The sequence below is a fragment of the Anolis carolinensis genome, chromosome 4 (assembly GCF_035594765.1).
Source record: "Anolis carolinensis isolate JA03-04 chromosome 4, rAnoCar3.1.pri, whole genome shotgun sequence".
Taxonomy (NCBI): domain Eukaryota; kingdom Metazoa; phylum Chordata; class Lepidosauria; order Squamata; family Dactyloidae; genus Anolis; species Anolis carolinensis.
In genome coordinates, this window is record NC_085844.1 from 118,925,924 (window position 1) to 118,938,878 (window position 12,955).

Here is a 12,955-nt window from a genome sequence, read left to right on the forward strand (position 1 = left end):
TCTGGTCTGCAAACATGCCAATAGCAACATGATATTTGTGCCCATTGTATACATTTTATTTTGTACTTCCCTGGAAACTAGCCAATATTTCAGGGACCAGGAGAAGTCCTTTACTTATGAGTAGCACAGCGTTTGAAAATTTCTCCCTTTCATTAAAATTTATAGCAAATTGAGATTATGATTCTGGTAACATTCTTCTGTTCCTGAACTCATATGAAACCATTTTAACCCTCTTCTTCCTATAGCTTTTAATGAGGGATATTAGTTGTTAATTAAATATTCATACACACAATCAAATGAATTCTAGGAATCCTGAATACTATTTTCAACACTTAATTGCATAAGTACTTGGATTAAAAATAGTCATCAATCATTGGTATCAAAGATTAGCAATATAGCTTTTAATTTCCCATGAATATTCCACTGGCTCAAGTTTAAAGAAACAAGTTTAAAGTTCACTGAAAGATTTATTAGTAAGGATCCACTTATGTGATGCAGAAGTGTTACAGATTGGTTACATAAATGTTAGCTGCTTTGAGTCTCCTTGTGGAGAGAAAAAGTGGGATATAAATAAACATAATCATAATCATGGCTATTGTATATATAGCCTCTGGGGACAGAGTATCCTTGTGAAATTTATTGCTTAAATACGAGAGCTTGAAAGTAGCATGCTACAAGTAACGACTATACTTGTAAAACATTGGGTTTTTTTTTATAACAAGGCAATTTTTAAAGATAACGTTAAGTAATGGGTATCAACTAACAGTGACGTGTTACTTTAAAACAGTGGTTCCCAACCTGTGGCCCATGGACTACCAGTGGTCCCAAAGAACTAAAATATGGTCCACGGCCTCACCGTTACTACACCATCGCAACAAGAGTGACTGGTCTTGTGAAACTCTCTTATAGTACCAAGGCAATGGGGATGTTAGGAAGGGAGAGGCTGACTACCCACAAAAGGCGTGACAGCAAGCCTCCTGACTGCTGCTTCTCCTCCTCCCTCCCTCCCCCTGAGCGGAGTCATTCCATGTGGCACCTGGAAGTGGGGGTGCCTTGAAGTTTTCATTTTTAGGTCTGTTCCTGGGGTTATTTGGGGTGCTGATTCATAAAATTGCATCTGATAGACCACATCAGCTCTAGATTATTAAATATGGTTTTCTGTGGGCAAGCAGATAGTGACTACTGGATGGCATATGTTCTGTTCAGAAACTAGAGTTGATGTGGTCTGTCTAATGCAATTTTCTGAATCAGCACCCCAAATTAACCAAACCAAATCTAAAGTTTACCAATTTAATTAATTTTATTTATTTCCCATCTTTCTTCCTGTGTGGGACCCAAGGCATCTTACAATAATCTTTACCAATGTATATTTGTCACAAGGATGAAAGAATCTTGTGGGATTTTTTTTTTCTTTTTACCTTCCGATATTTGACACTATTTTTGTGGAACATGTTATAAAGATGAATGAATGTTTTCAAAAGGGATCAAAGCATAGCAGCAAAACACACAAACAACCTGAGGTGATACCCTTTCTGCTCTTAGAAGAAAAATACTACTTGGCATGCACCAGTGCCACACTAACAGCAATTTGCAAATGATAAAATGGGGCTAGATTGTGAGGTCCTGTGATATGTAGGTGGTTATGGTTGGTCATTTCTGAACTTTGCTTTTCAAGGCAGCTGCCTGGTTCACTTGTATATATAGTTGAACCTTTCCAAAAACCAAGATGCAGTGGTTCTACGAGCAGGGAGAGTATACTGAAAGTTGTTCATAGTTTCTGACAGTGTAAGTCAACATATGATACTGGCATAGCCATTCTTCTGCGACATTTGATAACTGGAAAGAATAATAAACAGTTGAATAGACCTTTGATAGAAACATGATGTATTTGATGCCAGATGACGTAGTCTTTGTTGGTCATTCAGAGTAGTGACTCTTCCAATTAGAGATGGGAAATGGCCTCTAAATATTCGATTATGAGACAATTGGGGTGCCACCTGTCTTCGTAAAACACATTGAATAAAGTGGGATTAGTTCTAGTCTAAATCTTTCATCTTTTTTGTCTTGTCAGATTATCTGCCATATACCTTATGGTGATACTATAGCACTTGACAGGAATTAAAAGGGAATATCTTTTATTTTAATAAAGTTATATATATGCAGCCGCAGTGGCGCAGTGGGTGAAACCCATGTGCCAGCTGGACTGCTGGCCTAAAGGTTGGTTTGCTGATCTGAAGGTTGCTGGTTTGAATCCATGAGACGGAGTGAGTGCCCGTCTATCAATTCTGTCATACCAGAAGCTACTTGTAAGTCGCTTCTGACACGATTTTAAAAAATCAAGTCATATCTTGGTGTTTGCTTTTTAAACAAACTTTTTGAAGTATAGCCTTCATTAAAGCTTCTGTTGAACTAATGTTCTGTGCGGATTGCCTTGCTCTTATTCCTCTCTCTTGTTTTGCAATCTGATTTCAGACATATGAAAATCCATGAAAAAGATCCAAACAGCACTACAAGTACACCAGTGCCTGCCTCCCCGTTGAAACGCAGGCGATCGTCTGCCAAACGAAAACTCAGTCAAGATCATGAGGCGGATAAAGAAGAGCGGACTCCTGCAAAAAAGGTTTTCTAGGAAACATTTAGCCAAAGCATTTTTGTCTTGCAGTCTTCTCCTCCCCCTCATCTTTTCCTTTCATGTTTTTTAATTATGCCTAGGAGGGCTTTTGAAGATTTAAAGTTTTAAAATGGTATTAATTCTAAAAGTCCAATGGAAATATGAAGGGCAAAATCTCTGATAGTGTTATGATTGCCTATTTAAAAAAGAACTGTTCAGCATTTTGGGGTGGAGCTGTTTACAGCATGACATAGAGAGACAGAAAAAAGAAATATAATCACTTTGCACTTTTTCACTAGGTGCATTTTCTAGCAGCAGATCACTGAATTAATTGCATCCCTAAACTGATACCCATCTATAACCATATATAAATTATATCTGGCAAATGTGTAGTATAATTTGTACACACAGAAGATGCAAAGTGGATAATACATGATTCCTCCCAAAGTTGCAAGGGCGTTGCCATAGCTTTTTCCAAAGTCTTGAGCTGCTGAAATAATTGTAAGGGGTTTTTTTTTTGTCATGTCAGAAGCGAATTGAGAATATATTGCAAGTTGCTTCTGGTGTGAGAGAATTGGCCGTCTGCAAGGACGTTGGCCAGGGGATGCCTGGATGTGTTACCAACCTCTGGGAGGCTTCTCTCATGTTCCTGCATGGGAAGCTGGGGCTGACAGATGAGAGCTCACCCCGTCTCGTGTGGATTCGAATTGCCGACCTTCAGGTCTGCAGTTCAGCCGGCAAAAGGGTTTAACCCAGTGATTCTCAACTAGTGGGCTCCCAGATGTTTTGGCTTACAACTCCTAGAAATCCCAGCCAGTTTACCAGCTGCTAGGATTTCTGGGAGTTGAGACATCTGGGAACCCGCAGGTTAAAAACCACTGGTTTAACCCATTGCGCCACTGCGGTTCCCATAAACGTAAGGTGAAACTTCTTTCTGAAGTTACTGCTTGAATTGAGACTTGCATGTGAGACTATTTTATTCTTTTCGTAGCAGGTTGTGGAGGAATCACAAAGTGGAGAAGCAGAGAAGAAAGCTGAGGAAGTTTATCGTTGTCTGGTGTGTTTCAAGGAATTTTCTTGCAAATACGGGCTGGAGTCCCACATGGAGGCACACCCAGATACCTCCTTGAGGTAAGAAATAGGAGAAGTGGTTTGTGACAAAGGATGTAGATAAGAGTTTCTGAATAAATTGGGATCTCACTGTAGGCTATGCTGGGTATTTATTGTGGGATCTCATAATCCTTATTCCTGGTTCCTGTCTTTATGAGAAAGTGGCATGGAAACTCGTGTATTGCTGATTTTCATTGTATGCAATATCCACAGCATTTTTTAGTTTGTAATAAACATTTCTATAAGTCAGTATCTCCCTAATTTAATTTATGACATACTATGCGTCTCTATGCTGATATAATATGCCCCCTCTTACCCACAGGCTCAATATCTATGCTCCAAAGATATTGCTCCTCACAAGTGTTCATGAGCCTCTATAGGTCTTCCAGTGTTATTCTATAGTATGGTTGTGCCCCAAATATTGCCAGATATAGGGTTTGCTATTATCTACAGTTCTAAGCATCCATGGGGCAATTTAGAAACGTATCCCCTGTTGTGTTTCTATAAGTGTTTCTATGCAGTATCTTGCATTTCGAAAACACATGTAAGGCTGAGACGTTTTTAAAACACATGGTGTTTTAACAGGGTCCCTGTGCATATACAAGGATAGGTTCATTTAGCAAATGTGTAAGAAGAAAAATGAGATCTTAGGTCAATACATTGAATTTCTCAAATATATTTATTTTTTTATATGCCTGTCTTCTCGCAGTATGGGATCCAAAAGCACAATGTACTTAAAGACTTTCTAGTACAGAAGTTAAAACATAGTTAAGTTATATTTCTTTTAGGAAAAACACACTACCTTAAATTGGCATTATAAAGACACTTATAATAAAATAAAAATATTACACCCTTCCCCATTAGAGGCTCCAACTGCTGTGATATACTAATAGCCAAATACCTTCTTAAATCAAAAGGCCTTTCCTTGCTGGTGGAGACAGCAGGGAATGAACCAAACAGATCTCCCAAGGAAGGCAAGTCTAAAACCTGGGAGCAGCCATTAAGAAGACTCTCTCTCTCATGTTCTCAGTGAATGTGTTGAGACCAAGAGAAAGCCTTCACCCTCAGATCTTAAAGTGTGAGCCAGATTTTTCTGAAAGTCTGATTGTGTGTGGCTCTTTTAAAATATAGGAGAATTCATCTGAAGTTGCTCCTTTCTTTAAAAGGGCATCTTTTCCATAACAGCATGTATTCTATGATTATAGGTTTAGAAATTCAGCTACTTCTGTTGAGCCCATTTCTGTATAAATTTTGTTTAAATGGTGCTCAGAGTTGTGTTCCCAAGGCATCTTTTTATTAGTAACTATTTGTGCAGGACTTCTTCTCTGTTGAATATAAGGATTGGTGTCCAAAACAGTGATTTAATTTTGGGAATATAATGTAAAAGGTGGCACAGTGGGTTAAACTGCTGAGCTCCTGAACTTGCTGACTGAAAGGTCAACGGTTTGAATCCGGGGAGTGGGGTGAGCTCCCGCTGTTAGCCCCAGCTTCTGCCAACCGATCAGTACAAAAACATGCAAATGTGAGTAGATCAATAGGTACTGGTGGGAAGGTAATGGCGCTCCATGCAGTCATGTTGGCTGTATGACCTTGGAGGTGTCTATGGACAACAGCGGCTCTTTGGCTTAGAAATGGAGATGAGCACCAACCCCCAGAGTCGGACTCGACTAGACTTAATATCGGGGGAAACCTTTACTAATGTAAGAGGTTCTGCAGGGTCTTTGCCAGGTCACACTCTTGCTCTTCATTATTAGTAGAAATTGTTCTCTGAATCAGTAGGAAAGGCTAGGCAATCATATGATATGTGTTGTCGAAGGCTTTCATGGCCGGAATCACAGGGTTTTATAATAATAATAATAACTTTATTTTTTGTTTTTGTGTGTTTTTCGGGCTGTATTTTTTGTTGTGTGTTTTTCTGGAACGTGGCCATACAGCCTGAAAAACGTACAACAACCCAATCATATGATACTGTTTTATTGCATATAAATAATGCAGTAATATGCATGAAAGCAGTAAATAGAACTGTATTGTAAATGTAGCAAGAAATGGAGAGTGGGATTGTTGTCTGTTTTCCGGGCTGTATGGCCATATCCCAGAAGTATTCTCTCCTGACATTTCGCCCACATCTATGGCAGGCATCCTCAGAGGTTGCCTGCCATAGATGTGGGCGAAACGTCAGGAGCGAATACTTCTGGAACATGGCCATACAGCCCAGAAAACAGATAACAACCCTGTGATTCCAGCCATGAAAGCCTTCAACAACACAATGGAGAGAGGTCTTATCTTGGGGTTTGTGGGAAAAGGAGGCTGAATATGATGGAGTTGGATCCTACCACTTTCCATTGCCCGATTTGCAATTTAAATCCCCCAGACCAAAGTGAAAAAGAAGAAAAGCCTGGAATTACCTTACTGTGTGAACAGCATTATCTTTTAAAATGCAAAATCTAGGGGTCTGAGCCTTTTTAGAGGCTTTGTTTACTCATTGAAGAATAAGACAGACGTGTAAACCAGTGATTAAGTGAAAGACATTTACCACCACCCCCTCTTTTGAGGATAGTCTCTTTTGATGAGGGAAAACCTTTAAATTATGCATCTTTGTCAGATAATTGTGGCAAGGACAACTCTCCTGAGGGGATGGGGTTGGGGATAATAGGGTCCTTTGTTACCTTGACAATGGGCTGGGACATTGAGGCACTTACCCTGGAATTAACTCTTGAAGTTTAGCATCTCCTCCCTTTGAATTCCCTGAAGACACACCCCAATTTGTATTAGCCAAATAGAGCAAGGCTGTCTTGCTGATGTCTTCTTGAGGACCATTATCATCAACTGAGTGGAGAGATGGAGAAACACTGTCCTTTTCATCCTGACTCCCCTCCCCCCAAGATTATTTAAAGACAGACGTTTTCTTTGCACGTCTGCCCAGCCAGTGGGGCTCCTGCTATTTTGGGGCATTTATATAGGAGTGATGATATAATTAGCAGGACTAGGAAATGCCACACAGCCAATAGGGAAAATAAACAACTCTCAAACACTAGATTTCTTCTCTTTCACAACCACGGGTGGTTTGAAGTTGCTGCTGACCTTCTAAAATGGTATTTCTCTCAACAGCTTCAGCAAATGCTGAGCCAGATTCTCTGGAAAGAGTATTCTGAAAACGGTGTTGCATTTTGCATTTTTATTGCACAAATCAAGTGTCCCTTATCCAAAACACTTGGGGTCAGAAGTGTTTTAGATTTTGGATGTATTATTATTATTATTATTATTATTATTATTTTGGAATGCTTGCATATACATGATGAGATATCCTGCAGAGGGGATCCAGGTCTAAACATGACATTTTCTTATGTTTCATATACATAGCCTGAAGGTAATTTTAAACACAATAATAATTTTAATAACTTTGTGCATAAAACAGTTTATAAACACTGAACTATCGGAAGGCAAAGTTGTCAACTATCTCACTACCCATGTGAACCATTTTGGGTTTAGGAAGATGTTGGATTTCTGGATAAGGGATATTCAGCCAGTATTTTCAACCTGTTTCTCATTTATACCTTTTTCTTTGTACCTTAAAGTGTATTCACAACAATCTTCTAAGGTTCTTTAGGTTGAAATACAGTGATTGGCCTGGGGTAATTCACTGTGTCTCAAAACATCTTGGGCCTTTGATTCAAACTGTTTTCTATTAAATTCAGCATATCATCATTGGCTCTCAGATTTCAAAGTATACTTTTTAATGCCGCTTTTCTCCCAATATAGGGACTCAAGGTGACTTAACAATAAATTTGACCCTATGCAAATTAAAGCAATGTAAATGCATCAAAATATGAACATGAAAAAAACAACCCCTTTGTGTTATTAAATCACTAAACAGAATGTGAAATTAGCCATTACTAATTTTCCGTAGTTTTCTAAACGTTACTTTTTATATTATGGCAGTTGGTGCATGAAGTGGACTTCCACATTATAAAGATCACTGTGAGGGTGGGTCCATGTGTATTTAAAAGATAGAAACTGGCATGCATTGGAGCATAAAACTAAGCTAAAGTGTAATATTGCAAGTGCAGTAAGTCAGAAAAGACATATTGATAAACACTTATCACACATTGTCTGATTCATGCCAGATCAACCCCATTTGTCACTCTAGAAGTGTGAAATTAGAGTCTAGGATGTATTCTCTAATTTTAGCAGTCCATATGTCACATATTGAAGATAACGTGAATCTGTGTTGGTCTGTAAGTACTATTACTCTTTCCAACATGATTGGTCGAGCATGGAAAAGTTTAATAATTGCTGGATCATTCAACAAAAACATAATGTGTTGCCAAATAGGAGTGGAAGTATTTATATTTTTTGTAGTAGAACTACAAAAGTAGTAGGTCCTTGTTCACACTGTGAGAAATCTGAAATGTTTAATAAATTGATTGTCTATAGATTCTATAGAATCTATAGCAGCGTTTCTCAACCTCGGGGTCAGGAACCCTGGTCGGGTCATGAGAGGGTGTCAGAGGAATCACCAAAGACCATCAGAAAACATTTCTGATGGTCTTAGGAACCCCTTTGGCAGAGAACGCTGAAGATCTCTGTGCCTGTTTGGCCCAATTTTATTATTAGTGGAGCTCTTTGATTGTAGGTGAACTATAAATCCCATCAACTACAACTCCCAAATGTCAAGGTCTGTTTTCCCCAAACCCCACCAGTGTTCACATTTGGTCATATCGAGTATTCGTGCCAAAGTTGGTCCAGATCCATCATTGTTTTTAGTCCACAGTGCTCTCTGGATGTAGGTGAACTACAACTTCAAAAATGGGACCAGACACATTGAACAAGTATGTACATAAAACAAGTACCGTAGAGTCTCACCTATCCAAGCCTTGCTTATCCAAGCCTCTGGATAATTCAAGCCATTTTTGTAGTCAATGTTTTCAATATATCGTGATATTTTGGTGCTAAATTCATAAATACAGTAATTACAGCATAACATTACTGCATATTGAACTACTTTTCCTGTCAAATTTGTTGTATAACATGAAGTTTTGGTGCTTAATTTGTAAAATCATAACCTAATTTGATGTTTAATAGGCTTTTCCTTAATCCCTCCTTATTATCCAAGATATTCGCTTATCCAAGCTTCTACCGGCCTGTTTAGCTTGGATAAGTGAGACTCTACTATATGTACATAAAACCCTGCTGTAATTACAGTTAGGTGATGAGATTCCATTCTGAATAAAATCACTCACTAAGCCTTGCTTGGTATCCTGAGTCCTATGCTCGTAATAATCCTTTTTTCCTTTTATTTGACCAGCCTCTTACCTGGCCATGATTGTCATTACAAAATAAAGGAATTGAAGACTTTCCTTTAAACAAAATTGAAAGCTAGCATAACTTCAGATTTCTGTTCTGTCATGAGAGTCACTAAAGTTTGATGTTTTGTATCTTCAACAATTTCAGAAGAGTTTGCTAACTTGCATCCTCAGCAACTTCAGATTTAACTTTAGGGTTGAACTGATGAAGCCGGCAGAGAAATTACATCTCTTCTGTACAGCACTAGGCACATTATTGTTGGGAAATAGTAAGTGCTCAGTGATTATACAACCCTACAAGAAACGACTTCTAGGGAAGCGGATGAATAATGGCCATCTTGTTGGCTTTCTTTGTGCCAGCTTTTTCACCCTTGTCTTCTTCCTTTGAAAGACCTCTTTCCTCGCAGCAGTAGTGAGAATTGCCGTTGTTCCATCACTCCACTCACTCTTAAAAGTGGAGATGAGGGCAGCTGTTAGATGCCATTTCTCAGAGCCCTGTGCCTGGACACAGAGAAGGGTTTTGTCCTGAAAGGAGAGCAATGTGGCAAACTGGCTGGTGTTAACAGGGACATAAACCAGTGCACATTTTAACAAGGGCGAACAATGAAATCCTTTCAACAGGGAATAAGTCTTTAGCTTTAAAGTGCGAAGTAGTGTTTCTTATTTCAAAGCTACTGTATAACTTTGGAAAAAGAACAACCTTACCTCTCTTCCCCTCCTTGAATTTTGTCACTGCTCTTTTTTGTAAGCAAAGAAGACACTTAAGAAAATCATTTCTACAACCATGGTGTAGTCTTCTGCTTCGGTGCTGTTTTCAGGAAAACTGCTAAGCCTTTTTTTGGATCCATTCAGCTTGGGTTAAATCTTTTTATTCTAGTGGTTAACACCGGTGTGACCTGTATTTAAAAAGGTATTCCAAGTCTTATATTGATGTCTTACATATAACCAAACACTGACTAACTCAGTGTAGACACTTCAGATAAAGTTAAACTTTTTTATGATGCTTTTATTTATTATTTACTGCATTTCTATACTGCTCTCCCTCACCCTGAGGGGAACTCAGTGGTGTAAAACATGACAAAATTCAATGCTGCCAATATACATATAAAAGCAATACAGTGTTCCCTCACTTATTGCAGGGATTAGGTTCCAGGACTACGCCCAATAAGTGAAAATCCGTGAAGTAGGGACACTATATTTATTTTAATATTTATACATTATTTTAGTAGTTATAAAGGTAAAGGTAAAGGTTTCCCCTGACATTAAGTCCAGTCATGTCTGACTCTTTGGGTTGGTGCTCATCTCCATTTCTAAGCTGAAGAGCCGGCGTTGTCCGTAGACACCTCCAAGATTATGTGGCCGGCATGACTGCATGGAGCGCCGTTACCTTCCCGCTGGAGCAGTACCTATTGATTTACTCACATTGGCATGTTTTCGAACTGCTAGGTTGGCAGAAGCTGGAGCAACAGTGGGCGCTCACTCCACTCCCGGGATTTGAACCTGGGACCTTTCGGTCTGCAAGTTCAGCAGCTCAGTGCTTCGCCACCGGGGCACTATTTTAAGTCTTTATCAACCAATTGTGTGTTGATAAATCGCCTCCTTCTCCTCCTGTTGCTGCTTGGGCTCCTTTTCTCTCCCTTCGGCTTCTCCTTCCTCCCTTCCTTAAGCTGTAAATTGTAATGGTTTATGATTTATAATAGTCTTTTTAGAGTTTATTGAAAAACCGCAAAGCGGCTAATCCGCAAAAAGTGAACCGCAAAGTAGTTAGGGAACACTGTACATCACATTAATGAAAATCATAACATATAAATATGAGTTAAAACATTAAAACACTATACATAAAACAACATCAAATAAAACATTGAGCATATTAACACTGTATCATTGCCATTGTCGTCATTTAGCTGCTTATGTCTATATCGTGGTAGATATCACTTGCCAAATGTCTCTGTGCACAGCCAAATTTTATGTTTTTTCCTGAACACCAGGAGGGAGGGGGCTGATCTAATCTCACTGGGGAGGGAGTTCCACAGCCGAGGCGCTACCACCGAAAAGACCCTGTCTCTTCTCCCTACCAATCGCACCTACGAAGGTGGTGGGACTGAGAGTAGGACCTCCCCAGCCAATCTTAACACTCCAACTGGTTCATAAATTTTAATATAAATGAGAAAATGGCAAATAAGTGATTAAACTTGTCCACTTAAAATTCAACAGGTTCCATTGAAACATTAGTATGTAATTTGGGTTTGCTTGAGGGACATAAAAAGGAAAATCTTGGTCTTTATAGGCCCACCTTTTAATAATAATAATAATAATAATAATAATAATAATAATAATAATAATAATACTTTATTTATACCCCGCCACCATCTCCCCGTGGGGACTTGGGGCAGCTTACATGGGGTGAAGTGAAGTTGAACTCGAAGAAATCCAGAAAATCTGCAAAGTAGATTACCATCAGACCACAGCACAGACAGCAGCAGAGACTCCAGCAACACTTGGAATGGTGGAACAGATTGAACCAGAAGAAAGTGTGGAGCCTTTGCAAGAATTTGAAGAACCAGCCCTTGAAACACCCGTTGAACCACCAGGAACCTTGACAGCAAGACAACAAGAGCTCAAGGATAAGATCATGGCTCATGCTGCAGCAAATGCAATAAGACAGCGGCTCCCAACTCTAAAAACAGTGCCCAAGAGACACCTGGCGCCTCTCATGAAAGATGTGAATGCAGCACTCTCCACTGTCCAAATAACATCAATTGAACAAACAAACCAGTTTGCCTACAGTGCAGCAGTGATAGTAACAGAAGAGCTTGGGCTCCTACAACCAAGGCAGCCCCAAAGAAAATCGACTGGAAAACCAAAGTGGAAGGTCAGGCTAGAGTTGAAAATCAAGAAACTTAGATCAGATGCAAGTAACCTGAAAAATATGAAAGAGAGGAAACTGAAGAATGACAAAATCAAGCAATACCTGATCCGAAAGTACTGGCTGAACACCAGAAAAATTGAAGAAGCTTTGGAAATCGTGAAAGAACAAATTACAGCAACAGCCAGAAAAATTGAAAGGTATGAAGCCAGAATCATCCAGTACAGACAAAATCAACTGTTTCAATCAGACCAAAGACGGTTCTACCAGAGTCTGAACCAAACAACAGACACAGTAACCATAAAGCCAGAGAAAACTGCAACAACAAAGTTCTGGAAAGAACTTTGGGAAAATAATAAAAACTACAACAAAAACGCTGGGTGGATAAAGGAGTTTGAAGGAAAATTCTCACAGAACAAAATGAAACTGATGGAAATAACAACTGAAATGATCAGCAAACGAGTGCAAAAAGTCAAGAACTGGACATCGCCTGGTAGTGATCAACTTCATGGATTTTGGCTCAAACATCTGATTAGTTTACATGGAAAAATGGCCCAACAATTCAATGAGATGCTGCAGAAAGGAAGTATCAGTGAATGGCTAACAACTGGAAGAACATACCTGATACAAAAGGATCCAGCAAAAGGAGCAGCACCAGGAAACTACAGGCCAATAACATGTCTGCCCACTATGTTTAAACTACTGACTGGCATCATAGCTGACAGAATTCAAGACTATCTTGAAGAAAAAAACATCTTGCCAGATGAACAGAAAGGCAACAAACGGAAAAGCAGGGGCACAAAAGACCAGTTATTGATTGACAAAATGATTCTGGAGAACTGTAAGAGCCGAAAAGCTAATCTTCACATGACGTGGATTGACTACAAAAAGGCCTTTGACTCACTCCCACACAGCTGGATCATCAAGTGCCTGGACGCCATCGGGATTTGTAAAACAGTTGGCACCTTCATTGAAAACATGATGGAGCACTGGAAAACTGAACTGTTTGTTGGAAATGAAAGCTATGGACTTGTCAACATCAGGAGAGGAATTTTCCAGGGAGAC

The 12,955-nt window shown here is 39.3% G+C and overlaps 1 protein-coding gene across 6 annotated transcripts in view; it reads left to right on the plus strand.

Moving 5' to 3' along the window:
• The window catches only part of rreb1 (ras responsive element binding protein 1), a 183,533-nt gene that overhangs the window by 129,619 nt on the left and 40,959 nt on the right, over positions 1-12,955 (plus strand). For all 6 annotated transcript variants that reach the window (XM_008117950.3, XM_008117953.3, XM_008117960.3 and 3 more), the window contains 2 exons: positions 2,473-2,620; positions 3,603-3,742. In XM_008117950.3, the coding sequence (XP_008116157.2) occupies positions 2,473-2,620; positions 3,603-3,742 (288 nt within the window). The remainder of the gene's footprint in view (positions 1-2,472; positions 2,621-3,602; positions 3,743-12,955) is intronic.